Genomic DNA, 23,488 nt, shown 5'->3' with positions numbered 1-23,488 from the left:
CACAACTTCAAACAGTTTTATGAGCAAAGAAAAAAAGTTCCAAGTTGTCACAAACGGTATCAATCAAAACTCCTAAAATCGGTCATTGTTTATAATAGTAGACATCCACATTTCGAAATTTAATTTTATAGAATACATTAATTGTTTTTAGAAGATTTATACATATTTTAATACAAAGTCCATTTTAAGTCCATTTTGCTGTTCTGAGAAAAAGGCATTTAATGTTTTTAATTCGTCATTGCGTTTGATCTTCTTTATTATACCAAATTGTTTTTAAAGTACTTATAGAAAAAGTTAATATTTTTTAATATAACAAATAAAAAATGAATATTTAAGTTGATGAGAAGTAACAATGCAAACAAACTTAAGATAATCTTAAAACTATATAAAAAATGACAAAATTCTAGAAATTAAATTTCCGCTGCAAAATAAGACAATCTTGAGTCTGTTTTGATTTTCTGAGAAAATCAAAATGGACTTAAGATTGAAAAAGACATTTAAAGTTTTAAATTTAATCACTGATTCTGCTTTTTTGATTAAATCTACTTGTTTTCAGTTATTTATTATATGTGAAAAGTATTTTAAAGTTTTTTTTGCCAAAAAATGGACTTAAGATTTGTTTTGCAGCAACAATGTATCTTAATTATTTTTTTTAGGACATAAGATATTTGAATTTTACTCATAGTTGCAAAAGTTGAATCAATTTTGGTTCCATACTTTGTGAGATAACTTTTGTGCACCTAAGTCTGAATATGGTTTCATTTGCCATAGGAAATAATTAAACAACTATTTAAAATAAAAATATTCCCTCATTTTTAAACCTCTTTATAAAGATATTGAGCTTAACCATTTCATCGGTATAATTTTTTTTAAACTTAAAGAACAAAGTTATTTGAAATTGTTTGTTCAGTAACTTAGTAACCATAATTGTTATGAGAACATATTACCTATCAAATAAAACCTCTGTCTATTGTGATAATTTTAAAGATTTTAAAATATCTTATAGTTATGGAATAATTCATTAAATAAAATGTTTATTTTATATGTAAGGAAAAATACTGGCCTTTCTGTGTGTTTACAGAAAAGTATTTTTTTTTCTTGGACCCCAAAATTATTTTTTTTCTTGGTGTTATGTTTTAAGTGTAGAGGTCAGTACAAATCCAAAGTATGACATGACCCTGGGACATTTGAACATACTTCCACTGGGGTGGTAATATTTTTTTATATTTCATGTTTACTATAATTTTTGGTTAATGTTTTAAATTTTAAGGTAAATGCATTTTTTGTGAAACTAGCAAATAAAACTATTACTAGAATTCTAGTTTGCAAAGAAAAAAATGAATTCGCTAAATGGATATTTAGCATAACAACTTAGTTAAATTTTTAATAAAATGTCTGTTCAACCTTATCAATTTGAAATGTAAAATAATTTAAAAATTTTTTAAGCAAGAAAAATAAAATTCAGAAATTTGAATAGTTTGTTGATTTAATGAGCTAAATAATAATTAAATAACAGGTCATATAAATAAGTTGTTATTAAAAAAGTATTGAAAAAGCTAAATAGTTTAAAAATTATTTAAAATAACACACGCACACACACACACAAATGTTTTTCTGATCTCTTTAAATTTGAATTAGATGTTTGAGTTAAAAACCAAACTTGCTTGTGTGTAAGACCAAATGAATCTCCTTAATTTTTTTTTTTTCATAAGTATATTTAAAAATGTTTTTGTGACTTTATGATGGTATCTTTTTACTCCATTGTCATTTCATTAATGTTAGTTGGTAATTCATTACTAATTTTTTTTATTAAATATTTTATATCTTAAATTGTTTTGATATTTAATATTATTTCCCTCCTCCCTTCCTTCCCCAAAGCTATAATTTTTAATTTATTTATTTTTTAATGTTTTTTTTTTCAGTTCTACAAATACCGATGATTTTGATTTGGACGAAGAAGATATTGAAAAAATGCGCCAAGAATTAAAACAAAAAAGTCAAAGCATTATTAATTTAGTAAAAAAGCAAGAATCTCTAATGCCTTGCTGTTACATCGAAGAATCTCAACATTTGAAAATAGAAAGAGAAAATGAAATTGATTTTAGGAATCACATTAAAGTTTCTGGACATGAATTTTTGGTAGGTGATATTGTGGATAGTACAGTCGAAAAAAAAGAAGATGCAAAATTGAACATTACTGTTGATAGCATGCTGGATGAGGTGAACCGTATTATGTGTGGATTCGATGATCATGTTTTCTTGAATAACCATTGTGATGATGAAAACAGTCAGTTTATAAAAACTTCTAAAGATATATCAATCAATGAGATTTGTGACATTGTTTCTAAGAAAACAATAGATTCTAATAAAGTCAATGATAATAGTATAAACAATGTTATTAACAATAAAAATAATGAATATAAATTTAGGCAACACGAAATGTGTAGCCCTATTATAGAAATAAAAGATAACAATGAAGCTGGAAATCAAAGTAGATTTTTATTTTCATTTATCTTCTCTATTTTTGTTTTGAAAATATACATGTTACGCATTGTGCTTAGTTTATGGTTAAGGACCTATTTTAAACAAGTCCAGGTTCGCATTAAATTAGGCAACTTATAAAAATAATAAATTTAAATGCTTTACTGCAAGATAACACTTACAAAGTATGTTATTTTATTACTAAAAGTAACTTAGTTTAATTAACATAATTTAACATAAAATGCATGTAGTCAGTTAAAAAGTTTAATTTAGATTAGTTTTTGTTTGCATTGTGGCAGTGTTTTTGAGTGTCCTTAGTTTTTAGAAAAAGATATATCTGCTATCAATACAGTATATTATATGTATACATGACCTATTGTAGACATAATCTATTTGGACTTGAAAACTTTTAGCCATGACCTAGTTGATTTTGTTTGCTTAAATTTTTATTGTGTGCACCTTATTAATAAGCATTGTATATAAAAAAATTACGAATACAAAATTATTTTTGCCTCAAGTCTCTAAAATATCAAAAAAATAAATGAATATTTAATTGTGCATGTAATATAACTGCTCTGCTGGACTTTAGCAAACTTTAGGTTTAACAAGTATCTAAGGCATTTATTAGAGCCATAAATGACAGTTGCACAGCTATCATTAATTGCTGTAATATAAATGTATATAACTTTTATATAGCTGCATAAAAGACATTTATAACTATTAAAAAAATTTAGTTTTTGTAATATCCTTTTTTTCTCTTGATATTAGTCTCAAAAGATATTATTTAAGACTATATTTGTTCTATGTCAACTTTAACCTGCAATAGGTGTTAAACTGATCTTATATCAAAGGCAAATGAAGTTTCTCAGTTGTGGTGTAGCTAACGTAGGAAAAGGATACTTTGATATAAAACTCCTAATTTAATTGTGAGGAAGGGTAGGAGGAGCTATAGGTTGTAAAACTTCATGTGGTGTTATTGCAATAAATCCTAGTTCTGATCTGCAAAGCTAGTTAAAACCAGAAATGACATATGGTTGTAATATGTATATGTTAATGTTTTAACATTTTCATTTCATCTTTAAATGACACTATTTCATCTTTAAATGACACCATTTAAGTCAAACTAGTGTGGAATCATTGATATATATATATATATATATATATATATATATATTTATATATATATAACAGCAATAGCTTACTCATTTTGCTTATCTTTATAATATACTGTTTTTGTATAAAAATCAAAGAGTTATGAAAGAATGGATTGCTGCCCCAGTCCAAACCCTCAGTCGATGTAGCGACGCTCCTTTGCGGCAACAGGCTATAAGATTGTCCATGTATGTACTAAAGTTCCCAGCAGCAGGATATTTTAGTATGACGTCAGACATAATAAAATATCCTGTTATCTAATCATTTTTTCTAAAAGCTCTAGACACTCAAAAACGTTTTAGTATTTTTTAGATTAGAATGTTTATAGTCTTTTTTTTTTTTTATACTCAAATTCACTTTTATTTTCATTTATGATTTAGAAGTTTCACAATCTGTGCACTTGCACCCTGCGTTTGACTCATGTAGTTACATAGACTATGATATGAAGACAGAAGTTATTGACTGGTGTAATATTTTAGATAAAGATAGTTATAGTGAAAAAAACTTTACTAGTCCATTAAAAAGTGTTCATAATGAAGTGTTTGACAGCTTGTTTACAAAATCGTTTTTTTCAGCTGAAGGAACATTAAAAAATCTAAAACATGAAGAAAATAAAATAATGACTAAACCAAAAACTTCTATATTGAGTAAAAAAAATAAAGATCCTCATGGAACCAAAGATGAAGAAAGTTTATTTAAAAGTGATACAAATTGTGATGGAGAAGTTAAATCTTGTTTATATACAGATAGTAATGTCTCCCTTGGCTCATTAGCACAGAGCTTTAAAAAGCAGGTAAATATAATCTATTTAATTTCTATATATTTATATAATGAACATTTTACAATTGCTATTATATATATTATTATTATTATTATTATTATATATTATTATATATTATTATTAATACTATTTTTATATTATTATATATTATTATTAATACTATTTTTATGCCCTATAATTTAAAACATATTTAATTTTATTTAAAAAAAATAATAGGGTTGATTTGAAGAGCTTATTATTTCCTTATATTATGCTATACCCAAATTACTAGTTTTAATTTATGCATTTTTCATGATTAAAAAAAACCTGATAGTGGACGAATATTAATAAAAAGTTTATTTTAACTATCAAATATCTTAAATTATTTATTGCAAGTTTAAATTATAAATTATATGTTTTATAAATAATATGTTGTGTTCAAAATAACTCAATTAATTTCATTTAATCTAGTAAACAACCGGGGCTGGTATATGACCTGGGCCGAAGCCGGGTTTATAGCTGGGGCTGTATAAATATTGGTGCGTATTGATATGATATATAAAAAAAGTTAATATGCACCAATATTTATGCAGACCCGTTCATAGAACCGGCCTTGGCCACAGTCAAATACCAAACCCCAGTTGTTTACTAATTTAATCAATCACCATCAAAATATAATTGGTAGCAGAGGGTAATTTCTTTCTCACAGAAGAATGGTAAAAATAAGAAATTGAAAATCAAATCAGCTAAAAGCAGGCTTGGCCAGGAAGGCGAGAAAAAAGCTTTTTTATGACCACACAAATAATATTTTGTTTTGATGGTTTAACCACAGTTTTACCACGGTTTTTATCATTTTAAAAATGCACTAAAAAAAATTGTTTTTAATTACATTAAGAATAGATAACATTGACACATTTATCTTTACTAGCATATTTATATTAGCAAAATGCTTTTTTATGTTACTAATGATATTTTTTTTTAAAGTTACTAATGATTTTCAATGAAAGTTGTATAAAATTTTATTTTATTCAATTATATTAAATGTTTTTGCGATAATGTAATTTTAATAAAAATTTATTTTATAAGCAATGACTTTAAATTTTGTTGAGAAGAAAAAAAGAAGTTTTTGAATGTCATTTGAATTGATCTTTACTTATGTTTTTATATTAATGAATTTTATTTATATAAAGTAACAATCACTGCATATGATTTTTCATATAAAGTATTAATAAATATCACATATATATTTTTTATATTTATTTAAGTATGTATCTTGTCTTTAAATAAAAAAATCATATCAATTTTTTAAAGTAAGAATTTAATTATTTTTTCTTTTGTTTACTTTACTACAAAGAATTGTTAAGAATCTTTTTTTAAACTTTTAAATGTGCGTATTTACTAAACAATTGTTATGTTTCACATAATATTATATTATTAATATATTAGTAGGGATAAATGATTCAAAGTTATTTATTCCAAACATAAATTAAATAATCTTATCGTTATAGTGTATTATTTATTTTAGTTAAGTTTTAATTTCATTTTTTTGATTTTAATTTTAGTTAAGTTTATTTTATCTTTTTTTTTTTTTTTTCTTTATGAAAATTAATTTGCTTCTTTGCTTCTTTAGGATAAGTTTTTTTTAAAGTTTTTTTATAGTTAAAATAATATTTTCAGCGCATTTTAAAAATGTATACAAAACAAAGTTATTGATCCCTTCTTAATCTATGATGCTGGTGTAGATGTATTTAAAATACATTGTTTCCAGTTTTGGATGTTGAATGCAGGATCTACTTGACTCAATGCATGGGTGTAGCTTGTGTCTCTGTTTTCATGACTAGGCAACTCATTCTATTTCATTGCATTGCTTAATGATGAATGTACCAAGTCACAATTGAATTTCTGATGTAGTTCTCATACTTGAATTCTGAGTCACTGCAAGGTATAACAAAAAAGATAATAGCCATTATGCTAAGCATAAAAGTTCTTTTAAAGCAATGCAAGTTGATTTCCTGCTGAAGTCATTAAATGAAAAAACTAAAAAAAAACAAGCTTTAGGACGAATGGTGTAAATTGTAATGTAACTGTAATGGTGTATGGTGTAAAGAATGGTGTAACTGTGATGGTGGAAGCTTAAAAATATTTAATTAAGCAAAAATCTCAAAAAAGTAGAAGTATCTAAGAAACATAGAATTATGGAGCGTTGAATTAAAACCAAAAATATATGTTCTTATTCGTGGGGATTATGCTGAATCACACTGTGCAATTGAGAAAGTTAAAGGAGGATCTAATCAGCCAGTTATTTGGCTCACGCACCATTGATAGATATGTATTGAAAATTTCAACACAGAGAACGAAAGATATGATTTAAAGTAGTCATTTCTTAGAAAATGGACAGTTGGATGATAATTATTCAATGCCATTAAATTAAATGCAAGAAACACAGAAAATTATTTGACGAAAAACAAAAGTCTTGGAAATGAGTAAAAAATTTTATTAGGCAGTATCAAGAAAAGGGATATTAGGAGAAAAATAATAAGATGAATCTTGGTGATGATTACCACACTTTTTACTTTTTCTTCATCTCGTTAAAAGCGGAGCCTGATTAATCAACAAGTATTTTTAGTATTAAAGACCAGCTCAGCTTTTTTCATAATTTATTTTGGCTTCTTAGGCTGTTCTTGAAGCTACTCTTGAACCAATAGTTTCTGTAGATGATGAAAAGACAGAAAAAAAATTATTTAAAAAACTCATGTTACTATGTTTATTATGCTATTTAGTAGAAGTGTTTGCTTGAAAATGACTTTTAAAATCCATCGAAGTTCCTAAAGTACACCTGAAAATAATTGTGCAAAACATATAAATTTAGATTTCTAGAAAGTTACCTGTTTTAAAAACGCTTGGAGTTTTCTGGAAAGCAAAACCTAATTTATTTACTTTTCATTCTGTTCCCAACAAAAAAATACCTTATGTAAAAAGCTTTTTTCGTTTTAAAAAATGGCTGCAATATTTTATTGCTTTCACTTTTAAAATGTGATCGATTTTGCTTAAAAAAATGGCCGCAAGATTTAATAATGAAGCAAAAAGTTTTATTGATTGAAATAGTTGGGATGATAAAATTCTAAATAATGTTGTTAGTAAAGTCGATCAATGGTTTCAAGATTTAAAAGATCACCCAGACATACCCATATGATAAACATTCTCAGATAAAAAATCAATCAATACGTGTTTTAACTCATTTATCTCATAAAGCATATAGTGCTATTGCTTATTAACAATGTTTATATTGACATAGAAAAAGTGACCTGTGTGATCAATCAAAGACTGAATTAAAACAATGAAGGTACATACCAACAAACTAGTATTAATGTAGAGAATTTACTAACAAGAAGAATATCAGCAAATAAGTTAGCAAACAAACTATGCAGTTGCATAGACCATGTTTCCAATTTTGACTAATTTACACAAGAAGCTTTAGTTGAAGTAAAGTAGAATATTGTATTAATGAATTGTGCATTATTTACTGAAGTAAATCAGTTGCTTGTTGCGTTGGAAGAAACTTGTTATGATAAATAGATGGATACATCAATTTATAAGTAACTGTCAATATGCAAATGATTTGCATAAAAAGAATAATATTACAGCCAATAGGTCACATACAAATTTTGTTGGCAGATCTAATGAACTAAAAGTCTAGTTAACTGTCAACAACTAAATACTCAACAGCTTTGATAAAATTAATAACTCTACAGCTATTAAAGGCTTTTTATTGTTATAAATTAGACTACAACATGGTTTGTTAAAAAAAGTTGTCAAGTAATTGTCTTTTATGGCAAAAAATGAAGATGGATAATTGTGATATAAATTTAAAAACCGTTTCTATTTCTTACTTTGATTTACTTTTTAACGTTTTTTATTTAAGAGACTAGCCACCAAGTGTAAAATATAAACAAGTTTTAAAAATTTAAAACTAAACTATAAATCGCAATAAACAAGCAAACTTTCTTCAAGAATTATAATTACATTTTCAAAATTTGTTATTCTTTTTTTTTGGTAGTTAAATAATTGTTATTAGGTCCTCATCTTAGTAGTGTATTTGAAATAATGGTTAAGGCAGCAGAATGTGCTGTAACTGCAATACTTGAAAAGGTTGTTACTACTGATGAAGTATTCTATATGGCATTTACACATGTGATTCTGTTCCAGAATTAAAAATAACCAGATAGTGGGCAATTATTATTAACAGATAAGTAAACTATTTTCTTTCTAAAGTAAAAAGCAAGTTCCAAAATTTATGTTTTTGTGCATAAAACACATAAATCTCAATATATCCTATGCGCACGGGTTAATCCTAGCAATACTACAATGATATGGTTAATGAGAAAGTATGTGTATTTATATGTAAAATATGTAATTTTTGGTACTTTCCAATGAAAGACTCAAAGGATAAAGTTTGTTAATTTACCCCTGCTGCCTACTAGCCTTGTTCTCCCCTATACATAATGATATTTGTTAATATCATTATTTATTTCAGAATTAGATGTTATTGCAGGAGATAATTAAAAAAAAATTTTTTAATTTTAATCTCCTCCCAAATACCCAGATTGCTTCTACAGTTGAGTAGGTTACTTTAATGTTGTTACAACCCTCTCTAAACTCTTTATCTCTGAAACAAAAACTTTGATTAACCAAAAAAAAATAGGAGATTATTAAAATACAAGGGTTGTGGTGGGGATACACTTATTATTACTAACTGCTTATAAACTGCTTATAAAACTCTACCACTATACCACTACCACATTTTTAACAATCACAATAATAAAAATTGTTAACTAAATAGATAATGGCTAAAATAGAAGAATTCGTTCTTATCATTGCAAATTTGTATCCATGTCCTTTATTCATAGATTGTAGATACCCGAATCCAAACTTTTAGTTGTTTGCATGAAGTTCCTGCAGTGTTTTCATATAGATGTGTATGAGTTGTTTTTATTTTCATATTGTTTATATATTAATTTTGCTAGTATTTTTTTTAGTACACTGAAATAAATGCAACAAGGGTAATTAAGACTTTGAATCATCTTGAGGTTTCAAACCATCTGGAGACTCCAAACCATCTAGAGAAACCAAATTATCTAGAGTCCTCAAGCTATCTTGAAATTTCTTACAATCTTAATAACTCAAACCATATAGCAACTTTAATACATCTAGAGAATTCAAACCATCTGCAGACTTTAAAGAATCAAGAGAATTCAAACTATCTAGAGATTTCAAACAATTCAAATATTTCAAAGCTAAAACATACTGCAAACACTATTTCCAACAATATAGATGAAAGCAAGTGTTTGGATCCAAGCAAGAGTTTAAGCCCACCAATAGGGACCAATAACTCTGATCAGCTAAACAAAAATGATAATTCTAATCTGCTAATTGATAACAATAGTTTTCATTTACCAATAGAGACTAATAAAAAAAAGAAGAAAAAGAAGAAAAAAAGTGTATTGTCAGCAAATGGTTTACATACAAGCCAGCACATTCTTAAAGAAGTTTCAGAGCTCAAAAGTCTTCTATATGATCAGGTCTCATGTTTATTTATTATTATTTATTATATATTTTTATGATTATTTTTGATAAAATAATTTTTCATACCCTTTGCATATATTATTATGTATGTTGTTTTTTGCTAATTAGAAATTGTTTCATTTTATGGCATTATTGTGTATAGAATCTGTGGAAACTCTACTCCAAACTTTTTTTTGCTTGATTTTTAAAACTTATATGATAATTTATTTGAGTTTTGGTCAAATTCAAATTTATATTACTGACGTATGTAGGAATTAATAATTCCTTTATTCCATAAATAGTTAATGCTGCATTTGTTGTCAGTCAAATGTTTTATCTTAATCTCCCAAATATTTTTATGTTTAAAAAATTTGTTTAATAATAAAGCAGGTTGATGAAAGTATATAAATTTTTCATTTGCATAATTTTTGTTCTTTATAATCAAGATCTTAGAAAGGAGGAACTTTGACACTACCTAGCCTTCAAAATGTAATTTGGATGTCTTGATTTTGACCTCTTGCGTCTTGGTATTGGTGCAGTTAAGCTTGTTAACTGCAAAATTTACCTCTAATTTTTGTTTTTAAAATAAATAATTGAACAAATTTAGTATTAAGTAATATAACTGCAACAGTGGCACTAAAATATTTTTCACTTGGTATAAGCCATATTGTTAATCTTTAATATACTGCGATTGATTACATATTTTTTTTGGTCCGTAAAGTAGCTTTTAATCCAACTAAATATTTTGTTTGTTACAGTATGGCTATATTTTTTCTAAAATTATAGAATCATATATTGTGTCAATTACTTTTGACAGGTTTTTAAATAAACTGAATTACTTTTAATCTGTTCGTTATTTGATTAACTAAGTTAATAATTGCATGCTCTGTAAGAATTTTTTAGAAATCAAGCTGTTTAGGGTTTAACCATAGATTTTCATAATATTATTTTGTTTTTTATTCATTTTTTAGACCAGATATATACACAGCCCTCTGAATTAGGGTTGGCATTCAGAAATGTAGACCTAGCTGCTGACCTCGAAGCAACCTCGAACAGTTTGAGGTCAGCAATTTATTTCTGACCTCATTTTTCCTAATTCCAACGATTGCATATATATATATATATATATATATATATTATATATATATATATATATATATATATATATGTATATATATATATATATATGTATATATACAGTACTGTGAATAAGTTTTAGACCACTTACACTTTTTCAAAAAATCCTGGAGAATTCTTCTTTAATATTGTTATTGTTATCCCGGAGAATTCTTCTCTAATACATGTGTTTTAATTAGAGAAATCTTCTCTAATTAAAACACATGTCTTTCACACAAAATATGGAACATTTACAAACTTTTTAATGTCAAACTTCATATAAAACTCTTAATATTTACTATGTCCTCCTTTTGCCTCAATCCCAGCCAATATTCGCCGGGGAATAGATTCATACAAGTTAGTTATAAAATCCTGGGGTATGTTGTGCCATTCTCTTTGAAGTACTTCAAAATATTCTTTAGCATTTCAGAGAGCATGTTCGACCTTCTTTCTGTCCAGGTAATCCCAAATATGCTCAATTATATTCAAAACTGAACTCTAGGGTAGCCAGGTCATCAATTCCAGTACTCCTTCCTCTGCCATTTCATTTAAATAATTTTTTGCCACTCGGGAACAATGTTTTGGGTCATGTCCTGCTGCAGAATAAAATTATGACCTATTAGTCTCATTCCGGATGATACAGCATGGTGCCTTAAGATATCCACATAATGTTCCCCAGTGAGTCGCTCCCCTATTTTGATCAAATCACCTACTCCAGATGAAGATAAGCAGCCCCAAACTTGTAAAGAGCCTCCTCTGTGTTTAACAGTAGGGTTTAAACACTCGGGCTGATAGGCTTCTTCAATTCTTCTTCAAACATATTGGCACCCATTCGTTCCAAAATTTTCGAATATGGACTCATTGGTGTACAGAACCCAATTAAACATTTCCTGGGCCCAATCTTTGTTTTGTTTTGCATATTTAAGTCGTTTTTCTTTATGCCACACCGTAATAATGGTTTTTGAATTGCAACACATCCTCTTAATTTTAATTTAAGTAGGTGCCGTCAAATAAAAGAAGAGCTGACATTTTCCCCAGTTGCTGTGTTAATGTCTTTTGCGAGAGAGAGAGAGAGAGAGAGAGAAAGAGAGAGAGAGAGAGAGAAAGAGAGAGAGTTTCAAAGGATGTAGTGATTTATTTTAAATGGATGAATATTACTTTTTATTTTAAAGAGAAACCTTGTTTTAATTTAAAAATTAATTTTAAAGAGTCTTTTTTATTTATAGTTTTTGTCCGTGGTTTCACCATAATAATTTTTATATATCTTGAGAAGTATATTTTTTGTTTCTTAGAGTGTGTCACATCAAGAAGGTTATCCATTTATTCCAAATACAAATAAACAGATTTTAACTTTAAAAATTAGCTTATATTCACCTGGTGTCATAAAAATGAATTGCCCTGATTTAATTTCCCCTGTTATTAATTCATTAGCAAGTGATATTTATATTGGATTGGTCACTTTGTTTCTCCTTTTGTTTCAAGGTAGTAAGTGGGAGATTACTTCACAACTAACAGAAATACCGTTTGATATTTTATCTTTGTTTCAAGTAAATTTAGATGGTGAACTTATGCTGGTGGTTGGTATAACAGAAAATCAAAATACAAAACAAAAATTAAAAAAAAACAAATTTGGATCAACTTTTTTTCATGCAGCATCTCATTTTTTGAATGTAACAGACTTGGAACAAATTTTAAAAAAGATATGGGACAAAATAGAAATTGAAAGATTAAAGTCGGTTTTTAATCAAACTGTTATTTTTCAACAGTTAGAATTGCAAAAAAAAGAAAAATGTGAAATACCTGGCACTGGTAAGCTCTCCTCTTTTATTAGTATTAGTCCAGATACAAACATTTTAAATCGCATTTTAGCCATGAAGTCATCATTATCTATTCACACTACTGATGACTCTCCAAGTTTCTCTTCCTTTCAATATGATTCGCAGATTCCAGAGCAAGAGTTAACATGCTTAACAATTCAAAACATTTTATCTATGTCTCCTAAACAAATATCTGCTTTTTTAAAGACATTGCGGGATAACTCAGTTGAGATAATTGGTTTAAGAACAGGATTCATAATAAATGGTAAGACTGTAAATTTTTAGTTAGTAGCATTTTTTTTATTACATCTTTTACAAATTAAATTTCTCTCTTTTTCTCCCTTGATATTGGTTTGTGCTGACTTTAACTAGTCAAAAACAAAATTTTGCAGATCTGGATACATTACTAAATCTGCAGCAGTAATTTACTCTACCCAGTTGATAAAAATACTTTTCGCCCAAATATTTCCATTGTTAGCATGCTATTATGGCTAGTGATATATTTGTCAAAACGTTTTGATTGAATGATAGATTTGGTTTCATATAATATTCAGTAAAACCCTTAACTTACATATATAAATATAAATGCTGTTTTTTTTTAAATTTACAAAAGATAAAATTTGAAAACAAGAGTTTATTTTTATTATCGAGATTTAATTTGTAAAAAATTTGATAAGGACTTTTGAAAAGTGTTAATATTCCCTAGGACTCAAGGTCTCAGCTTGGAATAAAAATAAATTACATAATTTGTTAAAATATATATAGCTTTTATATAAATTTTTTAAAAAGTAAAAAAAAAATTTTTTAATTAAAACATTAAAATCTCGATAATAAAAATAAACTCTTGTTTGAAATTTTATCTCTTGTAAATATAAAAAATTATTTAAAAAAAACAGCATTTATATTTATATATGTAAGTTAAAGGTTTTACTGAATATTATATGAAACCGAATCTATCATTTAATCAATAGGTTTTGGCAAATATTTTTCAGTCAGGTTTGCTTACCTCAGACATTTTTAGGTTAGCAGTTAAGTTGGCATTGGTGAATGCAGACCTGAATTCCAAGGGCTGCTTATGCAAGAAATGTACATACATCAGGGTTCAGGTTAGGGTTAAATAGCGTTAGTTACATTATGGTCCACAAAAAAAGTCCAGCTGTTATTACTATATCTCTTCTTTGTTATTAATATCTATTATTATTGTTATTATTATTATTATTATCACTATATATTATTAATATCTATTATTTATTATTAAAATCATGGTAACAATAATGATAGAAGTGATGATAATTATATGTAATTATACAATGAAGATAATTCAATATTAATTATAAATCAACAATTGAATTTTTTTAACAACTTAACGAATAAGTTACATAAAGTAAAGTTTGTAAAAATTTATGAATGAAATAAAATAAATTATTCGAATTTTAAAAAAGATCTTCAATGTTTCCTTATTCAAGGTGATTTAAAAAACCTTAAATTACAAATCATTTATAAATAGCTCTTCATTAACTTCATTAAGTCCATTAATTTTCTAATTTTCAGTGGTAATACTTAGGTTTTTAGGTAATTATTAGGCTGTTTTCATTTATTACCAGAATGCGTAATCTTAAGAGAACCTTGTAAACTATGTATGCTAATAGAACCTAGTAAACAATGTATGATAGTCCTCCTGGTTGAAGTATCAAAACTTCCAGTCCTGATTTGCAAAACAGGTCAATGTCAGGAAGAGCATCTACTTATAAAAAGTTGCTTTAACTCTTTCATGTCATATTTGAATTAGAAAGAAGCATTATGGAAAGTTTTCTAAACCACACAAGTGGAAACCATGGATCTTAAATTGCTTTTTTATTGTTTCATTAATAGATTTTGAAAAGTTAAATAAAAATACTACATCTTAAGTTTTTTTATTTAGTTATTTAAGTGTCACATGATCTATGATGTCAAGTTTGAGAGTTAAGTTGATATCACATATTTATACGCCATATTTCTTTAAAATATATGAAGTAATTATTTCAATTTATAATTAATTAAAATTAATTACAATTTATATTTAATTATAAGTTTATTACAAATGAGTTTAAACACTCGATAGTAAAATGTTTTACAGATTTAAAAAAAAATGTGTTTATGTTATTAAATTAATTATTATAGAAAAAAGTTTAATTAAAAACTCTTGTAAGCAAATATTTTCAGCAGTGTTGGGGACAAATATGTATTTGTATTTGGTGAAAATAGGCTAATTTGGCGTATTTGAATTTGTATTGTATTTAATTAAAAAATTTCTTAAATATTTTTATTTGATTGAAATGTATTTACAATTTCATAAACTAAATCAACCGGTGTTTGTTTTTTTTGGAAAAATCATAAGGTACATTGTTTTTTTTTCAATTTTAACGCTAAAATAAATAAAAAATGTGTTGTTAAGAAATATTTCTTAGAAGACTTCATTTTATTCTTCTATTTAGTATACCATTTTATCAGTACTGTCTTGAAAAAACCTTTATACTTTTTCTTAACCTAAAGTACAAGTATTTGTAATTAGAAAAACCTCATTGCACATATTTATGTTTATATTTTTATTTGGAAGTCTAGAATTAACATAAATGTATTAGATCAAATGTATATGACCCTAACCCTAATTGTCAATGTATGTTTTAAACTTTTTGATGTAGGTTTTAAAAAAGCCTATATGAAAAAAAAAAAGATTTTTTGAAAGAGAAAATTATTTCGGTATCTTAATTTTTTTTTTTTTTTCATTTTTTTTTTTTAGTTATATTTGACCCAATTTAAATAAATGATATTTGGATTTTTAATAATAAAATTAATTTGAAGAAGCTTTTTGTAAAAGTTTTTCTTAATTGCTAGAAATATTTTTAGTTGTTAATATTTAATAATGATACTAATAAATACAATTAATGTTACAGGGCGCGGCAGTGATTCACAAACTTTTTAGAACATTTTTCTAAATTAATTTTTATAGCACTAAAAAATTATATTAATGGAATATTAATAGAAGAAAAGTTGAAGATAAATACTTTTTCCACCTTAACATTAGGGCGGAAGGACTGGCAGGTGCTTATTATATAGTCCCTTGACATTAAGTTTCAAGCACAGGTAGTTGATGACCTCAGTGACTTGACACTTGAGTGGGCCTTTTTGCAACCCTTACTCTCAACTATGCTCCACACACTATAGTCAAGGGGATTCAGGTCAGGGCTGGATGGTGGCCAAAAGCGTTTGGGCTAGAAATTAGCCATATTGTCCTGAAGATATTCTTGAATTTTTCTTGACCATGACAAGGTGCATTGTCCTGTTGAAAAATGTAATTGTTTTCTGGGAATGTCTTCTTCAGCCATGGCACCACATAGTGATTTAGTAAGCTAATATACACATCTGAGGTAAAGAGGTTCTTTCTGTTTGATGTAGATTGGTGGACATTTCTCTCCATTAGAAGCGATGATTCCGAGCATCATGATGGACTGAGGGTGCTTGGTGTGACACACAGGTGGTGCTTTGTCACCCTTCTGCACAATGAATCTTTCATTTCGCCTATTTATCACACAGTCAATACTAAAAAGTTTTTCATCTGAGAAAACTTTAACTGTTGACAAAGCATGGCTTTTCAATTGTAAAGTTTTTAGTCTTTCTGTTAAAGGTTGGCATGAAAGTTGGGCCACACTGACTTTTATAAGGGTTTTTAGAGTTCTTCTGACTGTTCTTTCATCGACATTTAACAATTTTGCTGTCTTTCTGATGGATACAGTAGGATTCTTTTCAACATGCTTTTTAAGCTTTTTTGTGAATTTTTTTCAACTTTTTTTATTCACTGGAGAAAGTATTTTGGCTCTTTCAGCACTGCCACATTTAACCACTTTGTAAAATGTAGTTTTAGATACTCCAGAAACACGAATTACTTCACGTGCAGGTAAACCCGGGTGAATCAAATTTAAAACTTCGGTTCATTTGGCATCCATTCTAAAACTTTTAACTAAAATGTGTTTTATTTACTTATATATTAAAATCTAAGTTGGTCATTGAACATTAATCAACAAAAACAAATTGCGGAAGTATTTTATTTACATCACAAAACCTAGCCAAAAATTAGTTCACGAATTGCTGCCGCACCCTGTATAGTTACTTAATTATAATTGTTTCTAGGACCTTTATTGAATATCATATCAGTATATATATAGTACCATAATTTGTGATATTGTTGAATTTAAATCTTATTTTTCATTACAGATATGAAATCGCATCTCATGCTTTCAATTTGTATAAATGAAGTCAGTTCAACTACATTGCAAGATGGACAAATAATTTTAGCTAATTGTGAAGAACTTAAAAAAATTAATTTCAATTTTCACGCAGATCATTTCCAGTTTAATAATAATGAAGACCCTATAATTAATTTTCCTGTTGGCAGTAAGATGGCTTTTCAATTTGTTGTTCAATGGTTTGGACCACATTATAAAGATCATGATGAAGCTTATTTAGCCATTAAAGAATATAAAATGGTTTCTTCTCAAATTAAAGATAAAAAATGGAGTTTAGAAACATCAAGTCTTTCTCTTTTAGCAACCTGCTTCAGTTTATCTTGTTTACTTGTTTCGTCTAGTGTTCCCACTTCATTTTTAGCATTTATTATTAGTTTCTCTGAGAGGAGGGGACTGCAACTTAAATCAATATGTAAACTTTGTATTTCACTAAAAGAGCAGCATGCATGGAAAATAATTCCTGATCTAAACAATAAAACTTACTCAAGCATTAATGAGAAGCATAATTTATTAGTTTTTTATGGAAGGAGCTGCTCATATCGTTTACTTGGAGTTGTTAAGAAGTTATGCAATATATTAATGAAACCCACAACTGGAGAAAGTCTGCAACTGCTGTGCACTGACAAGTTTTTTAAGTATAATGAATTAAGTAAAAGATGCAAATCTTATTTACTGTCCCATTCAACTAATGACATGATCGTGCCTTTATATTTTAATGAACATATCGATACTTTATTGAAAACATCAGAACTGCTACCTAATCCATCTTCACTTGTTGACTTTGGAGATATTGTGTTCAAAGCTCGGTTGAATCTATATACTCCAGAACTCAGTCTAATTGCTTTATTAGTTTATGGTACAAGCCTTGTTAGACAAATGTCTGTTTTTTTCAGAATTGTTTTCGGAGATTTATTTTTTGATTGCATAAACGCATGGCGCCAAGCTTCTCAAAGTTCCTCAATGAAAGTTTTATATGCTCCTACTTTAGAATGGCTTGGACTCAAATATATTTCCAAACTTTCAGCAACCCAAGTCAATGATTTTATCATTTACGAACCATTTAGCACTAAATGGAAAACAGAAACAACGAAAATGATAGGAAAAGAAGCTAATCTTATGGTATTTAGAGCTGTTGACAAGCGTGAAGTTACGCGGTTAATCGCAAAACTAGAAGATTTTATGATTGAATCAAAATCAGATAATAACCATTCTAATATTATCCTACATTCTGATGCAGAATATGTGACTCAAATAATGTATAAATATTTTCATGACCGTGAAATTTATGGTGATAGTTTAGCCAACCAATCGTATAATTATTACATACCAATAGATGAGAATTTATTTAGTTTGTCAAAAATGTTTAATCCTAACGCTGAATATAGTTTTGTTTCTTTAGAGTATGTTCCTAAACTAGAATTTGACAAATTGTGTGATTCTAATTGTAACAAAGTATATAAAGTAGAGTTTAACAGAGCTCCCTTACTTGCACAATTAGTTTTACAAAATGAACAGTCCTATGTTGGTTTTTCTGTGTTGTATAATACTGAACATATTTTAGCCATATCTAAATCCCTTACAAGAATTGTAAATATGGGTTTTCAAATATGCGCATTAAAATTTCCTGTGGTATATTTTAATGTTTTTTTTTTTTTAATGTTGTAAAATACTGTTTGAACTGTTTATCTTCTTCTTTTTGTTTATTTTCTTTTTTTTTATTTCCTACTTTCGTACATAAACATTTGAAATAAAATGTGTTCTGTGTTTTATGCTATTTTGTAAAGTTCTTATTTAGTTTGATCACAGAGATTTCTGGATGCGTTTAGTTTTTAAGCGATCTAATGCCATTTTTTTATTAAGCAAACTTTTACTTGAACTAAGGAGTTCCTACCAAAGTTTGGTGTGGAGTGGTATGGACTTGTTTTGACATCTGGTTTTTAATTTTTAATTTTTTTGCCGTTATTCAATATTAATTTTCCTAACTATATTGTTATAAAGTAATTATTTAAAAATATTTTTCAATTTTTTAGTTACAGAAACTGAAGAGGATTTGATATGTTTTATTGAAAATAACTTTAAGCAGAATTCGAACTCTGGAGGGATATTTTATTCCAATTATTTTTCTTATATCCATAAAGTAAGTTTAAAAACTTTTTTTTTTAATTTCATTTCACCTTCCCAAGTTCATGAAGGCCACTACAATCAAGAAGGCTACTTAGTTGTGGTTACAAACCTCTCTCAATTCTATAAATCCAAAACACAAACCTTGACAAACAAGGCCCCTGCATGGAGAAATAAGTTGGGCACAGTACTACCAGGGACGTGGTGGGGATCAAATTTGGAACTTCTCGCTTATGAGGCAAGCACTTTACTACTACTACACCACTTCAAAACTTGCTCTATGAGACTATCTACTATATAATGATGTGAAATATAAAATTATTTCTAACAGTTCTTTTGAATGAATTATGAGTTAATTATGAACATTTATGACTATTATGAACTACAAGGAAGTGATACTACAAGATGACAAATTTTTTTTTTTTTTTTGAAAATAATTTTTTAATTAGTTGTCAATTAGGTGGCAACATATATATACAATTTAAATGATTACAAAGCAATTATAAGGTCTGTGGTAGAATTTTAAGGAACACCTATAATATAAAATTAAAGCATATCTGTTCAAAAAGGATATATATATTATAACTTTTTATGTTAATTTTATTATATAATTGTTATGGTTAAGCTATACGAAAGTATTCCATTTGGCAATATAGTAATTTTCAAAAAATAGACATAACATAATTAGCTTAAACATAAATAACAGATATAACCTGCAAATTTGCCAAGAAATGTAGTTTACATTTTCATATACTTTTATTTAAACCCTAAATGCTGAAAGTGCAAACGATATCAAACTTTGATATTTTTCAATGAACTCCAATCATTCCATCATGCAATGAGTTATTTACAACTTTGATACTTTTTTTACTGGTATTATTTTTTAAATATTTGGTTATCCAAGTATTCAGTTCTGAGTATTACACAACATGCTCGTAAATAAACAACAAGTTTAAAATATTGCTTACTGTGAGTTAATGATCAATTATATATTTGATAATATATCAAAATTTAGATGTTCATACTTTTAGTTGCATTTTGAGGGAGAAACTATCTTTTATGGCCGACAATCTCGGGAGATAGACTGGGATCCTGAATGCTCAAAGACTAACAATGGTAAATGATCTACACTTTGTTGTGATTTTTTTTTAATTATTTAAAGAGGTTTTCTTAGTATGACCACATTCTATGACGGATTGGCAAAAGCTTCAGTGCACCCATGGACAGTGGGTTACAGTTTGGTCACATTTATGTATAAGGAATTTTTAATTAAGTTTTGCATTTGTCTTTTTATTTTTTTAATATAAAATGTGATAAAAGTGCTTAGTGTTTTTTCAATGTCTTTTTTTATTAATTTTTTCTTAGAATATTTCATAAAATGTGAGCCGGCGTACACCCAGTCATTTTTATCTTTACCTTCAACAAAAACAGATCAATTTACAGTGATCATATTTACTAGACCTATCATATCAGGTATTTTTTGTGGAAAAAGGTTTCCATCAAAAAGCATATTTCCTGAACTATGGCATTTGTTAGAGTCACTTTCTTACCGATCAGTAGCAATGAGAATGACAAGTCTTAATGATGAATTTGCAAACATGATCGTTGAAAGTTTTGGATTAGATTATGAAAAGGCAAAATTAATGGTATTTTTTGTATTTCAAAAATTAATGGTATTTTAATTTTAAATTTAAGCATCATTTATAACATTTGGAAGAACTAGAGTTAAATTTGGGACTTAGACACAAAACATAGGCTTTTTTAAGCTGCTGACTAATAAGTAATAATATATATATATATATATATATATATATATATATATATATATATATATATATATATATATATATATATATATATATATATATATATGTATACATATATATACTTAGACAAATATGTATATACATATAAAAATATATATGCATATACATATACACATATATATATATGCATATACATATACACACACACACACACATATATATATATATATATATATATATATATATATATATATATATATATATATATATATATATGTGCATATATATATATATATACGCATTTTGTTTTAGAAATCTTTTTTAATGGATAAACAACACCCTATTTTGGCTGTTGTAATGGTTGGGTCTTGTATTTTATCAAATTTCTTCATAACTTTGCAAAGGTAATATGCTATTGTAAACTTACTTTATTTAATATATTTATTCTGATCTGATGCTGCTATTTCAACTCAAAAATTATATTTTTATTGCTATGATTAAACTGTTGGAAACAGATGGTCTGATGATGTATGTTCGATGCTGCATGATTTATGCTGTATGATTTTGAATTATCAGTTTTTATCAATATCAAATTGATTTGCAATTTATGTGCTAGCAGGCCTTGTTTTAAACCGTTACACCTAGAGCGATTTACGTACGCCTTAAGCGATTTTTACGTACGCGTAGAGCGATTTTGGTTAAGCTACTTTTTATCATTTTTTAACTTTTTCAATTATCGGTAAGATAAAAGAAGCAATTAATTTTTAAAAAAACCGCATTAACTTTTGAATGACGATATTTAAAAACATTCGTTACAAAAGTTTGAAAGTAGTTACGTTAAAATTAATTGTTGTAACTTTTTATTGCGATGATATTTCTTATCTTTTTATAACGATTATATTCAACGTAATTTTACGCTAACCTTTTATCTAAATATTTTATAAAATGAAAAAAGTTCGCCAATCCTTAACTAAATATTTTTTGCAGATGATTTTAATAAAAAATACAGTATAAAAACTCAACACAAATCTATATTACAAAAAACATTGATAGTGACGATGATCTTTTAACAGATAGTCTTCGCGAACTAATCATGTAATAAAAAAAAATTATATATTCTAAAAAATTATAAGTTTATATTGATAAATGAATTCTTTAAGCTTGATTTTGACTTTTTTAACAGTATATTTTATTTAAGTAGGTACGCAAATAAAAACAAATATTGTTCAATAAATAAATTGAACGTTTCTTAACAAAGATTACCTCATATTTATTCTCCTTCTTTTTATTTTATTACTCTAAAATAAATTGCTTGCTAACAAAATAAAAGAGTTTTGTAATAAAATTAAAATACTTTTGAGTTTGTTTATAAAATAAGAAACTTAATTTTTTATGAACAATTTTTAACAAATGCTTATTATAAACAGATACGATACGATTTATTAATTATACTTATATTGTTTTATTTGAGTATTTTTTTAAGTTTGCACGATTGCATAGAAATATTTAAAAAGTTTTTTGTTTTGAGAATTATTAACAAAAGAGTTTGCATAGTTAAGACTTTTTTATGTAATTTAATTTTTTTTTTTGTTTAATAAAATTCAAAAAAAAAAATTTAGTTGTTAAAAACGATTATTCTCTATAGCTGTGTTTTTTTGTGATTTGTTTAAATGTAAAACATTTATAAGATAACGTAAAACATTTATTCATTAAATTCCTGGCGAACGCGATCTTACTAAGTGCAAAAATATGCTCAAAAGACGCATTAAACTTTTTTGTATTTTTTTATAACGCAAGTGAAAACGCTGAGCAACATAAATATACCTAATATACGAATTATCTTAAAAACCTAACTTATTCTTTGCTAGTCAAAACAAAATCGCTGTTCAAGTAATTAACAAGGGTTTTCCTTTATCAATATGTTAATATTTTTTTTTACTCCCGAAGTTTTAAAAAATAAAAAATAATTGTTTTTTTTATTAAATAACGCAATTACAATTTTTAGAAAATAATGAATATATATATATATATATATTTTACTTCATAATATTGAACTAAAATTGATATTAAAATAATTATTGAAAACACAACAAACTTTTCATAATATATTCACATTTACAACATTTATACATTGTTTTAGTTAATTGAGTTGATTGTTAAATTAAACCAGTTCGCGGTTATTTATTTATTGCGGTAGTTTATAAAAAAAAATAAAGATAAGCCTATGACGTCAAATATCGCGTTAAGCTAATGCATTAAGCACTTTTTTATTTAAAACAAGGCCTGTGCTAGGCAAAATATAAAATGAAAAGTTTTAGATTGATTTTATTATCTAGTTCATAAAACTGAAAAACATGACAGCATTACCGTTTTATTACTAACTCTGTTATGTTCTTTGCAGGTATGACAAATTTCATTAATTTGAAAAAA

At 26.6% G+C, this 23,488-nt stretch overlaps 1 protein-coding gene across 9 annotated transcripts in view; it reads left to right on the top strand.

Annotated features, from left to right (window-relative positions):
- LOC101236927 (uncharacterized) overlaps positions 1 to 23,488 on the top strand; it is a 44,614-nt gene that overhangs the window by 14,145 nt on the left and 6,981 nt on the right. For all 9 annotated transcript variants that reach the window (XM_065787598.1, XM_065787593.1, XM_065787590.1 and 6 more), the window contains 10 exons: positions 1,923 to 2,491; positions 4,014 to 4,426; positions 9,430 to 9,972; positions 12,364 to 13,153; positions 17,140 to 18,800; positions 18,967 to 19,081; positions 19,202 to 19,308; positions 20,324 to 20,408; positions 20,658 to 20,938; positions 21,371 to 21,462. In XM_065787598.1, the coding sequence (XP_065643670.1) occupies positions 1,972 to 2,491; positions 4,014 to 4,426; positions 9,430 to 9,972; positions 12,364 to 13,153; positions 17,140 to 18,800; positions 18,967 to 19,081; positions 19,202 to 19,308; positions 20,324 to 20,408; positions 20,658 to 20,938; positions 21,371 to 21,462 (4,607 nt within the window). In that variant the 5' untranslated portion in view covers positions 1,923 to 1,971. The remainder of the gene's footprint in view (positions 1 to 1,922; positions 2,492 to 4,013; positions 4,427 to 9,429; positions 9,973 to 12,363; positions 13,154 to 17,139; positions 18,801 to 18,966; positions 19,082 to 19,201; positions 19,309 to 20,323; positions 20,409 to 20,657; positions 20,939 to 21,370; positions 21,463 to 23,488) is intronic.

Source organism: Hydra vulgaris, chromosome 01, assembly GCF_038396675.1.
Source record: "Hydra vulgaris chromosome 01, alternate assembly HydraT2T_AEP".
In the NCBI taxonomy this organism is placed as follows: domain Eukaryota; kingdom Metazoa; phylum Cnidaria; class Hydrozoa; order Anthoathecata; family Hydridae; genus Hydra; species Hydra vulgaris.
The sequence above is the reverse complement of the archived record's forward strand: the minus strand, read 5'-3'. Positions and strand labels throughout refer to the sequence as shown.